Genomic DNA, 16,570 nt, shown 5'->3' with positions numbered 1-16,570 from the left:
CGCTCTCTGCTGATGTCACCAGGATCGTTCAGGCACCGCGTCATACTGACTTCAGAAGTCTGGATCCGCCAGGTGCCTGGAATGATAGGTGTCTCAGCCTCCAAGCGAGACTCTGAGACGGCCGCTCCCTGTCCCTCCACAACTCAGCACTCCAATGAGCGTGGAGGAGACAGATGCAGGATTGGACCAATGCTGCATCCACCTAGGTAAGTATAAATATGGGATAAAAAAATCCCATACATCTCTTTTAAGTAGTTCTAGAAAATACAAGTGTACTATGCAAATACAAATTATGACTGAACAAATACATCCGGATTTGTACATCCCCTGTATGATGAGCAACAAACACTGTAAAACGGAAACATTTTTGGGTGAGTAAACTGAGGAATATCTGATAGAAACATCCAGTTCAGCTAGAAACCTAACCAGGAGCACAATACCTGAAGTATCAGGCAACACAAAGATGCTAGCTTTCTATTTCAATATACAGGAAAAGTAATAACAATTGTAATAAGAAGGGAAGAAAAAAAAGAAGGGGAAGAGACGAAGAAGAGGAGAAAAAAAAAGGGGGGGGGGGTTAAGTACCATGGGGGAATCCCGGAACCAAGTGGAACCTCAAACGATACTGGAGATAAATGAATCAAAGTCAGAAGAATATCTGAAATGAGACCAAACTGTCCACATGAGTTTGTGTGATTCCGATTTATCCTCATCCCATGCAATCATAAGCTCCACAAGCTCAATCTTGTCCAATTCACAAGCCCATTCAGCCATTGATGGAGCCTCAACCTGGCGCCACCGTCTGGCTATTACAGAACGAGCCACTGTGATGAAGTGCCTAACTACTGTAGGTTTCTCCTAATTTGTCTGTAAGAGCCTGGTAACACAGACGGCACTGTAATCTGAGGTTTATTTGGGATTTTATCTCCCACCAATTTATCAAACAATTGTAATGTGTTATCCCAAAACGGGACAATTTTCGGACAGGTGCAGTATGCTGATTTTTGTAGGGAGGAAAAAAAATGTTGTTTTTATAATTGTTTGTGGGGCATCATGCTTATATTTTGTAAAGAGCTACATAAGCGGGGGCAGGCCTTGTATCAGAGTCTGTTAAAAGCTGTTCCTGCTTTGGGGAGGTGTAGTTGTTATGGGCAACACAAACACTTTTTATACTGTATATATTTGTTTTCTGCCTAATTTGTGTGTGTTTTGTTTCAGGGCAGGGCCTGGATCCGAGTTGCACTGATGGAAAAACGCTTGTCTGAATACATTACAGCAGCACTGAGGGACTATAAAACTACAAGGTCTTCTACATTTCATTCTACCAATTTTTTATTTTTTTTTGTATGATAACAGGATGAATTAGCAGGGTCTTCTACATTACTCATATCCAGATATTATTTTTATATTATATTTATCCAATCACTTTTTTTCTAATTTTACTAGTGTAAGTATCTCTGAAGCCAAAACACCATAGGAAGTAGGGGGAGATACTTACAAATACCATACTGGTGACCCCACAATAGGGATAAAACTTTTTTGCGGAAGGGAGTTTAACAAGTCATGTGGCCACTCAGTAAAATTAGAAGAAAAGAGGTTTAACCTTAAACTACGTAGAAGGTTCTTTACTGTAAGAGCGGCAAAGATGTGGATTTCCTCTTCCACAGGCGGTGGTCTCAGCGGGGAGCATCGATAGTTTCAAGAAACTATTAGATAAGCACCTGAACAACCGCAACATACAGGGATATACAATGTAATACTGACATATAATCACACACATAGGTTGGACTTGATGGACTTGTGTCTTTTTTCGACCTCACCTACTATGTAACCATGTAGCTTCTAATGTAAGCACAAATCCCCTCTTAGAAAGATGTCACCACAACAGGTGTGTTCCTCTCTTCCCCTCACCCCCTGTTTGGGTGACAGTCATAACATTTTTGACTTCCCAACAGTTTCTGTCCCAGTGACAAAGGGCACAAGGACAAAAAAGGAGAGTGAAACGTATTTTTGGTAATAATTATGAAATTAACCAATACCCCTTTTATATCTGGTCAATTTGAAGCTTAACCAAAAGCAATACAATGCTCAAAAGATTTCCATTACATTTAATGGTACTTGTTTACACCTAAGTATAGTGGCATTGAAGCTCATTGCTTGAAAAAGTACGTGACTTTGCCTCAAAAAGAAGCTTGTGTTTTTTGGCCCCAATAGACTTCAATAGAGTGCCTGATAAACACACAAAAAAAAAAAACCACGTAATGTGCATTTTTTAAGTGTTTTCTTACCAAGTAACTAGCATCCCCTTGGCTAAAAAAAAACCCCCAAAAAAACGCTCTAGCCTGAAATGCATGCAAAAATGCCTGTACAAATGCTAAAAAAGCCTAAGGCCTCATGTACACTGCTGCTGGTAAACAGACGTTCAGAGGCAGTTGGATGCTTTTTTCAGCTGCCCCTGAACTCATCCAATGTTATCTTATGTGTATATGTACACAGGTTCTTTTAATGTCATTTTTAGTCAGTTGAGTTTAGAGGCTTTTCTTTGAAGGCAAAAAAATGAGTTCAGACGCCGAAGTTTCCGACGTTTCAGACGCTAAACGCAGTACCGGCTTTTAGCCGCGTTTTCGTTTAGAATCATTTTTAAAGGTGCCCTATTTTTTTTACATTACAAAACTTATAAAATGATAGCAAATGATGAAAAATCACCAAAAAAATATTTAAAAAACGAATTGCTTGCAATGCTTCATAGACCATTTATATACCCCTAATGAGTCCATGATCCAATCCAATACACCACTAGCATTGCTGAAATAGGTAAATAATACTGTTTTTTGTGCTTTGGGAGGGTCTTATGATGTTATCTTAAATAAACGCTCCTAGACGCGAACGCGGCAAAATGCCACTAAACGTGGCATGCAAACGCGTCTAAACGAGCGTTTTTAAATGCTGGTTTTAGGCTGTCAAAAAAATTGTTCAGAAGAGGTTGCCTCAGCGTCCCGTGTACATTCGGCCTAAGCTGTATCAACCTGCTTCAAGCGGCTTTTACATTCCTGTTGATTTGTATGGTGTGAGAAGCACTTCTGCTCTGAACAAAAGCTTGCAAACACTGACCATTATAATGACCAGGGAAGACACATAGAAAACTGTAATGTTTGCTCACATTGGTGCTCAGTGGGGAAGTGCCCTTAAATTGGTGGTCAGTGTTGTGTCCTTACATTTATTGTCAGTTGAAAAGTTCTCCCTCACACTGGTAGGTAGCAAGAAGAGCCCTCGTACATTGGTGTTCATTGAAAGGAAGAATGTAATTTATATTGGCCTTCAATGGGTGTTAAAAATGGGTTTTCTTAATGGTTCCTAATAAAGAATTCCAGGTATGGAAGTTTTTACATAGTTCCATAGGTTCAGCTTGGACCAATGTAGTTAAGCATATACCATAACTGTGGGATCCCTGTTGAAAAGAGTTTCTCAGCCAGGGTTCCTCCAGAGGTTGTAAGGGCAATGAGCAATTTCTGCCTCTCAGATACGTTTCCACTGACACCATTGATATTTTTAGCCATATATAAGGGGGTGATTCTTCCCAATGACCTGTAAGGAGCATTCTACCCACTGACCATCACACTAATGTATCATGACTTATAGATATAGTCTTTTTAGCAGGGGTTGCCTGAGACAGAAAAGTTATTTCAAGGGTTCCTATGTGTTGAAAAGTATGTGAAAGGCTGCTCTAGAAGCTAGAAACCCTGTAGGAAATTCTGCTGCTCCAGTGTACTCCTCTACCTTCCAGGTCCTGTGCTAAGCAGCTGCCCTCCTGCATTGTGAACGCAGGAGTTTGGCCACCTGGCACGGGCGCCATTTATAGAATTTTCTTAATGAATGCAAAGCATTCTATCTCATTGGCTTCGGTGGAGGGCATGATGTCACTGCCTTGTCTCTCCACCTTGACCAATCAGAGAACACTTTGCCTCCATTCAGAAAATGCAAAGCTATCTGTGAATGGCACCACCTGTGTTCACATTGCAAGAGGGCAGCTGCTTGGTAGGGGACCCGGAAAGTAGTGGAGATCACTGTATAGCAGTGCCTACTATAGTGACTTCCAGTTAAAAAAAATGGACACAAGATACTTTATATCTTGATAAAACAGGGGGGGTAGCAGTTATTGTATTTTCAAGCCACAGGGAAGAGCAGCAGGAGGGGAGGGGCAGGAAGGAGATTGACTCTCACCCACAAGCTTTAGAACTGACAGACAGGGAGGGAGCGGGATGACGAAGGCATGTAAACTGACCATGGTATCGTGGATCGGCAGCCATTATTACCATGGTCAGCACACACAGGGGGACACAGGAACCAGCAGTATCAACCAGAAATTTTACAGCCTAGAAACGGACAAAGTACCCGGCACAAGTACTATGCTATAGATCATGCCGTAAAGGAACAGAAGCTTTTTTTTTTTTTTTTTTTCCTTTTTAGGGTTACAACCGCTTTAATGCTAAATTCCAGAGAAAAATGACTCTGAGTTAGCTGAGAACAATGTATGTGATAGCAGTCAGTGCAAAGCACAGGAAGTTATTAGCTTACAGCATTTCTAGCAGGATCAATATGTTTGTTTTTTTTTTACATTTATCAGATATAACAAAACTTCTTAATGTTATATTTAACAGACCAAATGGACTTATTAAAAGAAATTCATTGTTCGGTTTTATGTACATTTTAAGGGCACACTTTTTTTATTTGTTCAGAATTGAGCTTCTCCAAAAGTAACTACAACACCTTGTAATGCCTATTTAGAGAAACATGGTCTTTTCGTCAGATCTCACCTAGATCAATGGGGAAGCCTTCATGGTATTGACAGATCGATGCAGCCGAAGGGATAATGTGTTCCGTGGTATTCGGGTATTCGGCTATTTGTAGAAACTCCTTATTGAACAATGTCAGCACTGAAGTTTTCCTTAGGAAAGATTTTGTAATTTATTTATTTATTTTTTCTTTCCAACCGCAGTATGAAATTTCTGACTTCTTGGCAGGTTTTAATACATTTTTCAACTTTAACCACTTCAGCTCTGGAAAATTTACCCCCCTTCATGACCAGGCTATTTTTTGCGACACGGCACTGCCTTGCTTTAACTGACAATTGCGCGGTCGTGCGACACTGTACACAAATAAAATTTACAATCAGGTCCATAAATATTGTGACATCGACACAGTTCTAATCTTTTTGGCTCTATACACCACCACAATGGATTTTAAATAAAACGAACAAGATGTGCTTTAACTGCAGACTTTCTGCTTTAATTTGAGGGTATTTACATCCAAATCAGGTGAACGGCGTAGGAATTACAACAGTTTGTATATGTGCCTCCCACTTTTTAAGGGACCAAATCCATCAAACTTTCACTTTTTAATACTTGGTTGCAAATCCTTTGCAGTCAATTACAGCCTGAAGTCTGGAACGCATAGACATCACCAGACGCTGGGTTTCATCCCTGGTGATGCTCTTCCAGCCAAAAAGTTTAGAATTGCGTCGATGTCCCAATATTTATGGACCTGACTTTTTTCCCACAAATAGAGCTTTCTTTTGGTGGTATTTGATCACCTCCGCGCTTTTTTTATTATTTGCGCCATGAACAAAAAAACAATAAGACCAACAATTTTGGGAAAAAAAGAAAAAACTATATTTTTTACTTTCTGCTATAAAACATATCCAATAAAAAGTAAAAATCACATTTCTTCATCAATTTAGGCCAATATGTATTTTGCTACATATTTTAGTTTTAAAAAATCCTAATAAGTGTATATTGATTGGTTTACACCAAAGGTATAGCGTCTACAAACCATGGGATATTTAATTCAATCTTATTTTATTGAGAGAGAAAAAGTGTACAGTATACAATTATGTAATACAGAAACGCATAAAAGTAAAAATAGATATCATTACGATATTGGTAACATATCATCTTATGTCTTAAGCAACTTGTGAGCTTTTATTGATTTGGTTTGATATTTTGCCTGCGTAGCTATACCGTCTAAGCTGATTAAAGTGCAGGTGAGCACCACTATCCACTCACCGAGTGGCGTCCACCTATTGCAAACAAGCTAGGGCTATTGTTGCTGTGCTAAATGTATATTCTCTGATGGGGAAGCTCAGTGTGTGTCACATTATTTGTCTGATGAGATTAGAGAGAATGATTTAGGTGATCATATAGCGTTGTATCATATAAGGGGAGAAAGAGAAAAAGAGGGGTAGGAATATAGGGGACAAGGGAGAAAGGGATACAGATATTAAGAGAAAGACATTCCACTCTGGTCACACAGTTGCATTGGTGGAGTCCTCTGTAGCCCATGGGATAAATTCAGCGGAATAGCGGAAGATAGACCATGAGGTCCAGGTCTTGGAAAATTGTTCCTCCTTACCCGTTTCCTGCGACAACATCCGTTCCAGTCTGTTAATTTGGTCCACTTCAATTGCCCAATACCCCAGGGAAGGCATGCTTGTCAACTTCCAATGTCTGGGCAGTACCGTTCTAGCTGCCGCTAAAAAGTGACGCAGAACGTCTTTTTTGACCGATTTAAGCGGGCCAGGGAGCATAGATAGCAGGGCTACCTCAGGAGAGGATATAACCGAGGTCGCCATGAGTCTGCAGTACAGATCGAGGATCTTTTGCCAGAACCTCCGCACAGGGGGGCACTCCCACCAAATGTGGAGCAAGGTTCCTTTTGATGACAAACAACGCCAGCAGGTATCCGGAAGTGTCGGGTTTATCCATCGTAATGTCGACGGGCATCTATACCAACGGGTCAGTAATTTGAATCCCTTTTCTTGCGATTTGGAGGCTAAGGATATTTTATGAGTCAAAATGAAGCATTTTTGCCAATCTACAGGTGAGATGGGGTGACCCAATTCTTCACTCCAGGCCTGTGTGTATGGGGGGAGGTCAGGATTATAGACTATATGTATGAGAGAGTATAGTTGAGAGACCACATGTGTAGGAGGGTCAATCTGGAGCAGCATGTTCTCCAAGTCTGTTGTGTCAGTAAGTACATCAGGTAAGGATGGGAAGGTTCGAATAAAAGACAGCACCTGTTGCCTCTGCAGCCAGTGCGTCGAAGTATGGGAAGGCGGGCCGGAGGGAACGTCTTGAGTCAGAGAAGGATCTGAACGCAGGACTTGGGCAAGTCGTCTGTGGTCCTTCTTGCACCAAGGGCCAAAACTCTCTGCTTGTAGGGCTGGTGGAAAAGCCGGAGTTCCAAACAGTGGAGTCATGGGATATTTTTATGGAATTTTTTTTTATTGGCAATGGTGGCAATCAGCGACTTATAGCGGGACTGTGATATTGTGGAGGGAAAATCGGACACTAACTGACACTTTTTACACTTTTTGGGGAACCAGTGACACTAATACAGTGATCAGTGCTAAAAAAATATGCACTGTCACTCTACTAATGACACTGGCTGGGAAGGGGTTAACATCAGGGGCAATCAAAGGGTTAACTGTGTTCCTAACCAGTGTTTGTGTACTGTGGGGAAGGTGCTTTCATGGATCCATGTCCCTGATTTGTAGGAACACAGGGTCCATACCTTCCCTACTGACAGAATGGCAATCTGCCTTGTTTACATTGCCTTGTTTACATTGCCTTGTTTCTGCCTGTGTACCAAATGATCGGCGGGTGCTGGCTGACATCGAGCCTGTGGTACCTGCTGATCCTGTGTATAATCACAGCAAGAGCGAGCCGCATTCACGCCCGCTACCCGGAAATGCTGAATCTCGCATATATACATGATCCGGCGCACAGCTGCCGTCCTGTAGCAATAAAACTTCTATAGGGTGGTCAGCAAGTGGTTAAAGTCCATCTGCGAGCAAACATAAAGTGTAACTATAGGCAAAAATGACGTACTGTATATGAAGACCTGCCCAGGGTTCTAATCCCCCTCCACTCTGTGAAAATATGTTTTGCCTTTAGTTATACAGTAGTTTATTGTTTTTGTTTTTCTGAGCCCTCCTGTAGCATAGTTTTATTACTGCTGACCCTGCCTGTGAATCCTGATTGTTGACCACCTTTAACAGGCCTGTCCAACAAAAGTGTTAGTTACAGGGGTGGGAAAAAAAAAATCTAAAACTGGCAGGTGTGCTTACAACAGTCAGTTTTTCTTCGTATGGCTTTAACCCTTTTTCCAAAATTTAAAAAATGTTGCTGTTCTGTTTAGGAAGTGTTAGCTGAAGGTGGGCTTTACCTTGTCTAAGTGGTTGTAAGCCTCTGATATGAAAAATGAACAATGCATAGCCTTCTATAAACTTGTCTCCGTCCAAAGTTTCTAATGTGATTTCTGTCTGCAGTCTTGTTCCTCTGCTATCTGCAGTCACTTCTGACAGGTTGTGCCTCCAAGTAATAGGGGAGGGGGCCTCCAATACACAGCCTGTGATTGACAGCCTCAGTTGTGCATGTTTTCCTATGAGGTTGCGTAAAGGAAGTGTGTCCATTCCCTTCACTCAGATCTCAGATTACACTCAGCTTTCCTCTGTGTGCTGTGCAGTGGGTGACACCAGATCACCACCTCCTGCCTCTGGAAGTTCAAAAATGTTGTGTAAATTTTGGACTTTAGGAACTCCAGTCTCTTAAGTGAAAATTAAAAGTCATCAGCTACAAAAACTGTTGCTGCTGACTTTTAATAACCTGTCCCACGATCCAACGTTGTTCTCACCCACACTGTGTTCTCCCCGTGTCTTCCCTCGCCGGTGCCGGCATCTTTACTATGGGCACCTGGCTGTAACAGCTTGTGGCTTCACAGCCAGGTGCCCAGTGCGCATGCGCGAGTGCCGCTGCACATTATGAGTGGTTCGGGCAGTCTTCTGGGACCTGTCATGTGTCCCAGAAGGCTTTGGGAGGGAGAACTTTTTGCTTCTGATCACCTAGACGGTTGGAGTGGAAGTGGGAGCGGGTACCTGTCATATTCGGATACCCGCTCTGCCTCTCCTCCCCCAAAAGCTCCATTTCACAAACCGGAGTGGGGGAGGAGGCCCTAAAGCGGAACTTCCCCTTTTGGGTGGAGCCCCGCTTTAATTAGCCATAGAGAAGAAAGGGTCGCAGATAAACAGGTACAACTTATGTAGAGGAATTGTTTAATCTCTGTAGACCACTTCAGGGCCAGTCACCTAAGTGGGTATATGTAACAACTATGAGGGCTTGATCACACAAGATGTTGGGGGGGCATGCTTTTACCATCCCCCCCAACTTTTGCCCCCTTTAGCTGCTGAGGCAGCTGCTGGGGGTGTACCCATGTCGCAGCCATGGCACTTTGTGACCGCGGCAGGAATTCTAGCCTCTGTGGTTGAAATAAATATTGGGTGGTTATGGATTCCCCCTATTTATGTATTAACTTGTCTATTTCGATAATTAGCTAGTCTAGCAAAGCTCTGATAAAGTTAATGGTGATGGTACAATAACAAGGTTAGCTATACAAAATAAATACACTGTTTAAATAAGCAAGAGTCTCATTTATTTCCCAAGGAAATAGGAATGCTAACATAAAACACTAAAAGAAAATATTACAGAGCATATGAAACAAAAGAACATCAATGATACTTTATGTAGGGTCGTATTCTGTGTTCAGTATCTTCAGCTGGGCTCAATGTCAAGAGCCAAGAGCAAAAAGAGGAAGAATTTTAGGTTGATCATTACTTTTAAAGCCCACTCATACACCACCCACACAACACTCACTGTCCAAGGAAAAATCCATAATAGGCATTCCTTCATAATATATTCTTCTTCTGTCCGTCCTCTAGGAAGCATGCTGTAGTGCCCACTAGCATAGCTCCCAGCTGTCCCTGATTTCGAGGGATTGTCCCTGATTTGGAGCAATGTCCCTCTGTCCCTCATTCCTCCTCATTTGTCCCTCATTTTGGTCTGATCTATATAGTTGTATATAAAATACACTTTTTATCTATCAAAAAGTGTTTTCCAGTGCTAAACCTTTCATATGATTTCTAAATTGCTGCATTTGTAAACTCCAAAAGACAATATAAATGAATAGCAGTTGTAAAAAAAGCACTTGTGGTTTTAACCAATCTTGTTTTTTGTACAATTCTCCTTTAAGGGGGCGTGGCAAGGGGTGTGTCCTATGCCTGCATACTTTTGCTTATAGGTGTCCCTCATTCCCATCTCAAAAAGTTGGGAGGTATGCCCACTAGGGGCAGCAAATAGTCCATGAATCACTGATTCTGACCTGGGTCATCTTTCAGTAACAGCTGGCTTTTGATGTTCTGTAACAGGACATTTGATTTTGCACCCCTCCAGGAGGTCTTATCTTGTGCTTCTTTACACCTATACCTCACATCAAGAGGCCTGCGAGAACATCCTGTCAGAGATGAATTCCTGCTGGGTGAACTTGCTCTGCTGGCATTCCAGGCCAGGTGTAATCAGGTTTCAACCATCCAGAAACTTCTGATATCTAAACAAAAAAAAAAACGTTGCCTCCCAACAGTGGTTATCACCAAAATAATTACTCAAAACATGTGCTCACTGAAATGCGCTGTCCGTTCCCTTTTAAATACATTACCCCATTTTTGCAACAAATCAAGTTATCCAGTTTAGGGTAAATGCCTTATCTACATTTTTTAGCCGATTCTCAGAGATTCCAGGCATATCCTCTATAGCAAGAACATATTTGGGGGGCACACCATACAATGCGTTTAAATTCAAGATGGTGCTGCTATAAGACCTACAAACAGTACAAAATATTTTACAGCGCACACATACAAGAATGACATTTCCTGCAGGGCTAGTTAAAAACACCTGAACATATTCAAAAAATATGGGGGTTTGGTCACACTATATGGTCATATAGTGCTAAGCCCACTTACTGCGACAAAGTACCCCAAATTAGTGGGTCCTACTCTAGTAATAGAATGGAAGATCCTTTGTCTCAACCATGGGAGCTAAACTCCTCTATGTGGGAGAACTGAAAGGGATACATCCTAATCACTGGTGGCCACTAAATAAGAGGTAATGAGGAGGCGGAGGGGTGCTCCAGCCCAAAAGACCTGGTCAGGGCCTATTACAATATACAAGAACATATTTGGGGGGCACACCATACAATGCGTTTAAATTTAAGATGGTGCTGCTATAAGACCTACAAACAGTACAAAATATTTTACAGCGCACACATACAAGAATTACATTTCCTGCAGGGCTAGTTATAAACACCTGAACATCCTCTATAGCAGGGATATGCAATTAGCGGACCTCCAGCTGTTGCAGAACTACAAGTCCCGTGAGGCATAGCAAGACACTCAGAGGCAGAGGCATGATGGGACTTGTAGTTTTGCAGCAGCTGAAGGTCCTCTAATCTCAAGACCCCCTGCTTTCAAGCTCACTCATCTCCTCCTTCCATGCTCATCTCCAGGATTTCTCCAGAGCTTCTCCCATCCTCGAACTTACTACCTCCACCTGTCCGGCTATCCCCTACTCTTGCTACCATCAGGTGATCCCTGAAAACTCATCTCTTCAGGAAAGCCTATCACGTCTCCAACTAATCTCCTACCACTTCCATCAGTTCATTCCCCACAGCTACAACCTTTTGTACCACCTGCCCCACTCTATTAGATTGTAAGCTCTTCTGAGCAGGGCCCTCTTCATCCTCTTGTATTTTATTGTATTATAACCATATTGTCTAACTTTTATATTGTAAATTGCTGCGTTAACTGTTGGTGCTATATAAATCCTGTATAATAATAATAATAAAAATTGCATTACCCTGCTCTATAGTGTATTCAGCGCTCCAACACAATTTGTGCTCCATGACCTGCCATGTGAATATAAACTCCCCCCCTGCACACTAGACACAAAGTATTAATCACAGTGTATGTTTCTACGAAGATGCTAAAAATTCAGTAGCAGGCCCAGCTGGGGGTGGCCACATGTGGTTTTGGTCCGGGGAATACTTTGCAGGCCTACTGCTTTATTGCTATTGAGATTGCTAAAGCGAAAGCTGTTTTCTGCCCCCACAGGAGATTTTACGATGATGGAGCGATAGTGCTGGGTGAAGAAGCCAATATGCTCGCCGGTATGCTGCTTGGACTCAATGCCATTGATTTCAGGTATTTGACCCACTTGCCGCCTCCGCTGCAAAAGTGTTATATTATATGGGGTTCTTCTGGAATGAAAAGAGTACTGAATTCATCTGTACTTGTCAGGAGGGTCATACGTCATCTGTTTCTAGGCAAACGGCTAAATAGGTAGATGAAATATATATGTTTTAGTGGCCAAATAATTTATATTTCTATCCTACCAGTCCTGAGATTTACACAGCCTTGTGACTTAGCGCAGAAAAAAATGTAAAACAAAAAACAAAAAACCTGTAAGGCATAATGAGCTCATTATGAAATACTTACCTTAGAATGAGGCATATCTAATCCCGGTCCACGTCGAGGGAGCTGACATTTTGCCCTCGGCGTGTCTTCCGGGTTCGCGGCTCCGGCGCTGTGAGTGGGTGGAGCCGCGATGACATCACTCCTAGCATGCGCATGGGAGTCTTCTTCCCGGCATGGTCCGGCAGCATCTGCCAGACCTTCAGCTGGGCATTCACAGCGCATGCGCCGCTGACGTCAGCGGCTGCATGCAAAGTGAATATCTCCTAAACCGTAAAGGTTTATTCATGTTGACTACAGGTAAGCCTTATTATAGGCTTACCTGTAGGTAAAAATTAACAAAATGGGTATACAACCACTTTAAGAAATACAGGGGTTGATTTACTAAAACTGGAGAGTTCAAAATCCTGGTGCAGCTGCTGTGCATGGTAGCCAATCAGCTTCTAACTTCAGTTTATTCAATTTAGGTTTGGTACACACTGCCATGACTTGAAAGTTGTGCAACTTACGGTGTGACTTTGCCAGGCAACTTCCTGGTGATTTTCTGGCGACTTGAGAGCAAGTTAATGCGACTTGGTGTGACTTTGAAGCAATTTTCAGGCTCGATTCACACTGCCGCGACTTGGGATCCGACTTGTGAGACTCCAAGTCGCGTGACATGTGAAATCCCATTTTAGTCAATGAGAGCTGTCATAATTTGCACTCATGAAGTCGCTCCGACTTTAGAAAAAGCTCCTGTACTAATTCAAGGTGACTCCTATCTGACTTGTGCCCCATAGACTTTAATGGATGTTCCTCCAAGTCGGATCCTCCTCTTAATTGATGTGATTTGGATCTGACATTACAGGAAGATTACACAAGCATTCCCTGAAGTTGCTTCAAAGTCACGCCAAAGTCGCACAGTAAGTCGAGCTACTTTCAGGTCGCAGCAGTGTGAACCGAGCCTCAGGGAATGCCTAGGTAATCTTCCTGTAATATCGGATCCAAATCGCATCAATATAAATGAGACTCCGACTTGGAGGCGACTTCCATTAGGCCCCTTTCACACTGGGGCGGTAGGGGGCGTCGGCGGTAAAACAGCGCTATTTTTAGCGCTGTTTTACCGCGGTATTCGGCCGCCAGCGGTGCGGTTTTAACCCCCCGCTGGCGGCCGAAAAAGGGTTAAAACCCCTCGTATAGCGTGGCTATAGCCGCGGTATAGCCGCGCTGTCCCATTGATTTCAATGGGCAGGAGCGGTTTAGGAGCGGTGAATACACCGCTCCAAAGATGCGGCTTGCAGGAGATTTTTTCTTCTCCTGCCAGCGCACCGCTTCAGTGTGAAAGCCCTCGGGCTTTCACACTGAACAAACAGCGGAGGCTGTTTAGGGGCGGTTTGCAGGCGCTATTTTTAGCGCAATAACGCCTGCAAACCGCCCCAGTGTGAAAGGGGCCTTAAAGCCTATGGGCACAAGTCGAATGGCAGTTGCCTTAAATTAGTACAGGAACTTTTTCCAAAGTCGGAGCGACTTCAGAAATGCTAATTAAGACAACTCTCATTGACTAAAATGGGACTTCACATGTCACGTGTCTTGGGGTCTCACAAGTCAGATCCTAAGTCATTGAACCAAGTCTAAGCTTTGACAAAAAAAAAAAGCTGGCAGCTGATTGGTTTGTATGAAGAGCTGCACCAGACTTTTCATTCTCTAGTTTTAGTAAATTTACCCCAGTGTGATGACTATAACCTCTCTTGGGCTGAATTTGGCAGCTGTCTGAAGTCTATGCCACTTGTAGATCATTTTCCTTATATTTTTAAGAATCTAAGGAGTATCTTATCATTGGCATCTTATATGGAACAACAACAATTTCATGAATTTCAAGTTGTGGTAAACGTGGGGATGCACTTACTTTTGTCATATGACAAATCTGCATTTTTGCTCATTTAGAACGTGAAAATGAATACACCATGTTAATTTATGTGCCGTCTGTTTAAGTATATCACTTATGTCTGTAAGCACTGTTTCAATTAAGAGCTAATTTTTGTCTGTTAAGATATATTCAAACGTTAACCATTAAAAAAGAAATACAGTGATGTCCGCCCTCTCACCACCCCCAGCATGCTGATTATATTGTGAAGGAACAGCGGTAGACTGACGGGGTCATCCTTCTGCTCACTCTACTCCTGTCAGCATGTTCCCTGTCAACATGTTTGCATGTAGCACACCTTTTCTTGGCCTCAGCTGCTGTGTAAGGGATTGCAAGAGGCTGATATCAAGTCAGATTTAGGTACACTAGATGCAGTAAAAAATTACACTTAATGATTTATTAATAAATACAAAGCTATGTTGGTTTTTTGCTTGGGTCTCAGTTTTAATGTGCTTCAATTTAAAAGGCATATTCCACCTTTTGTATAAAAAAAAGTAATAAATGCAACAATATTGCAAAAAGAAAAAATGCGTATTGATACATTTTTTGCATTGGAGCCTGCAAAAGCATTTCAACCATGATCAGTGGATCGCGGGTCCAATGCACAAGCTCCTGCAGACTCTTCCTTTAGCCCCAGGTCTGTACAGAGGTACAGACTATCAGTTATGTAGTTGAAGTAAGTAATCAATGGAATACAAGTGCCCCGTGATGTCACTGCACTTGTTATCCATTAAAGTGGTTGTAAAGGCAGAAGGTTTTTTATCCTAATGCATATGCGATGTGCAGGAGTGCCTTTGCCACTTGGGACTCTCCATCCTGATTGGCTGAGACACAGCAGTGGCGCCATTGGCTCCCGGTGCTGTCAATCAAAGTCAGTTAGCCAGTGAGGAGAGAGGGGGCAGGGCCAAACCATGGCTCCATGTCTGAATGGACACACAGAGCAGAGGCTCAGCTCGGGTGCCCCCATAGCAAGCTGCTTGCTGTGGGGGTACTCGACAGGAGGGAGGGACCCGAGAAGAGGAGGATCCGGGCTACTTTCTGCAAAACCAACTGCACAGAGCAGGTAAGTATAACAAGACTTTAATCACTTTAAGAACTCAGAGTCTCTCTGCTGAGGTGGCAAAGTTTGTAGTCTCTGGATGATACAGCTGTGCAGGCTGGGCTATGTACACACAATTCAAAATTTAATAGAAGCCTTTGGGGATAAAGCTGGCAATAGACGAATCAGTTCAGCAGGAACCAGCTAAATTACGCTCCATCTGTGGGCAGGCTGGATGCACTGAAGTCAATCTATTGATCAACTTCAAAACCACCAGCCTGTCTGGCTTTTTCGTTCGATCACTGCCGGTGGCTACAGCTGCCAGAAGTGATCATTGTATTCTGATGGCTGGGAAACCTCCCGCTGTCAGAATACAATAATCGGAGGGAGGGATTCCCCCATCAACACTGACTGTGTTGGTGGAGGAATCAAGCGATTTTCTTTCCTTCAACCCGTGGTTGAAGAAAAAAAAATTGCATACTGTATGGCCAGCCTAAGCACCCCTCAATTCAGGTGTGGGGGGGTGCAGTTTCAGGGTGGAGTGCTGCAGAATGGCCCCATGTTTTATGTTATACCTTATGGGTTTATCTTGAAACAATGTAAGAAAGGTGGAATTAGTTATTAGAAATATTTTATGAGAGCTTATCGCTACGGCTCTGAGGTTTTACATGTCACTCGAAGTATCACCTGCTGGTGAAATGTTGTATTGCAGGGTAACCTTTCCTGTAACCTTGCCTGAATGCCTATCCGTCAGACTATTACAGACTTCATTGGTGACTGTTTTCCATTTTAACATATCTTATTTCTAGGTGGTTTGATACTTGTGATGAATCTTTGTATTATGCTTCTCTTTTCACAAACGGACTCATTATTCAGGGTTTTTTTTTATATAAAAAGAAGCTGGACTCAGTTCCTATACTGATGTATGGGGTTTGCTGTTATGACCATTTATTTTTGTACACTTTTATAAGCCTCACATAAAATAAATATGTGTGCAGTGAGTTTTAATGGCATTGTTTTATTGATTAAACTGGAACACAGACCAATTAATAACTAGACGGTGGCGCTGGAAATATGTAATAAAATGATACTGCAACAGAAATTATCTACATATAGTTTTCTTTTATGTGATCCCAATACATGGACCTCTTTAAAATGTTCACAAGTAATAAAGGTGATGAAGCCCCCTATAAAGCTGATGATAAAATTGTCAGGCTGGTCTGTGATAAGTGGACAACTTGTGACCTCAGTCAAGATTATCGGTACAAAG

General features: G+C 42.4%; 1 protein-coding gene across 2 annotated transcripts in view; it reads left to right on the top strand.

Annotated features, from left to right (window-relative positions):
• Nucleotides 1–16,570, top strand: part of RUNDC3B (RUN domain containing 3B) — a 318,511-nt gene that overhangs the window by 205,476 nt on the left and 96,465 nt on the right. For both annotated transcript variants that reach the window (XM_073629675.1, XM_073629676.1), the window contains exons 4-5: nt 1,219–1,304; nt 11,999–12,088. In XM_073629675.1, coding sequence (XP_073485776.1) covers nt 1,219–1,304; nt 11,999–12,088 — 176 coding nt within the window. The remainder of the gene's footprint in view (nt 1–1,218; nt 1,305–11,998; nt 12,089–16,570) is intronic.

The sequence above is a fragment of the Aquarana catesbeiana genome, linkage group LG05 (genome assembly GCF_042186555.1).
Source record: "Aquarana catesbeiana isolate 2022-GZ linkage group LG05, ASM4218655v1, whole genome shotgun sequence".
Classification (NCBI taxonomy): domain Eukaryota; kingdom Metazoa; phylum Chordata; class Amphibia; order Anura; family Ranidae; genus Aquarana; species Aquarana catesbeiana.
Note: the sequence above shows the minus strand (reverse complement) of the source record. Positions and strands in the feature narration are given on the sequence as shown.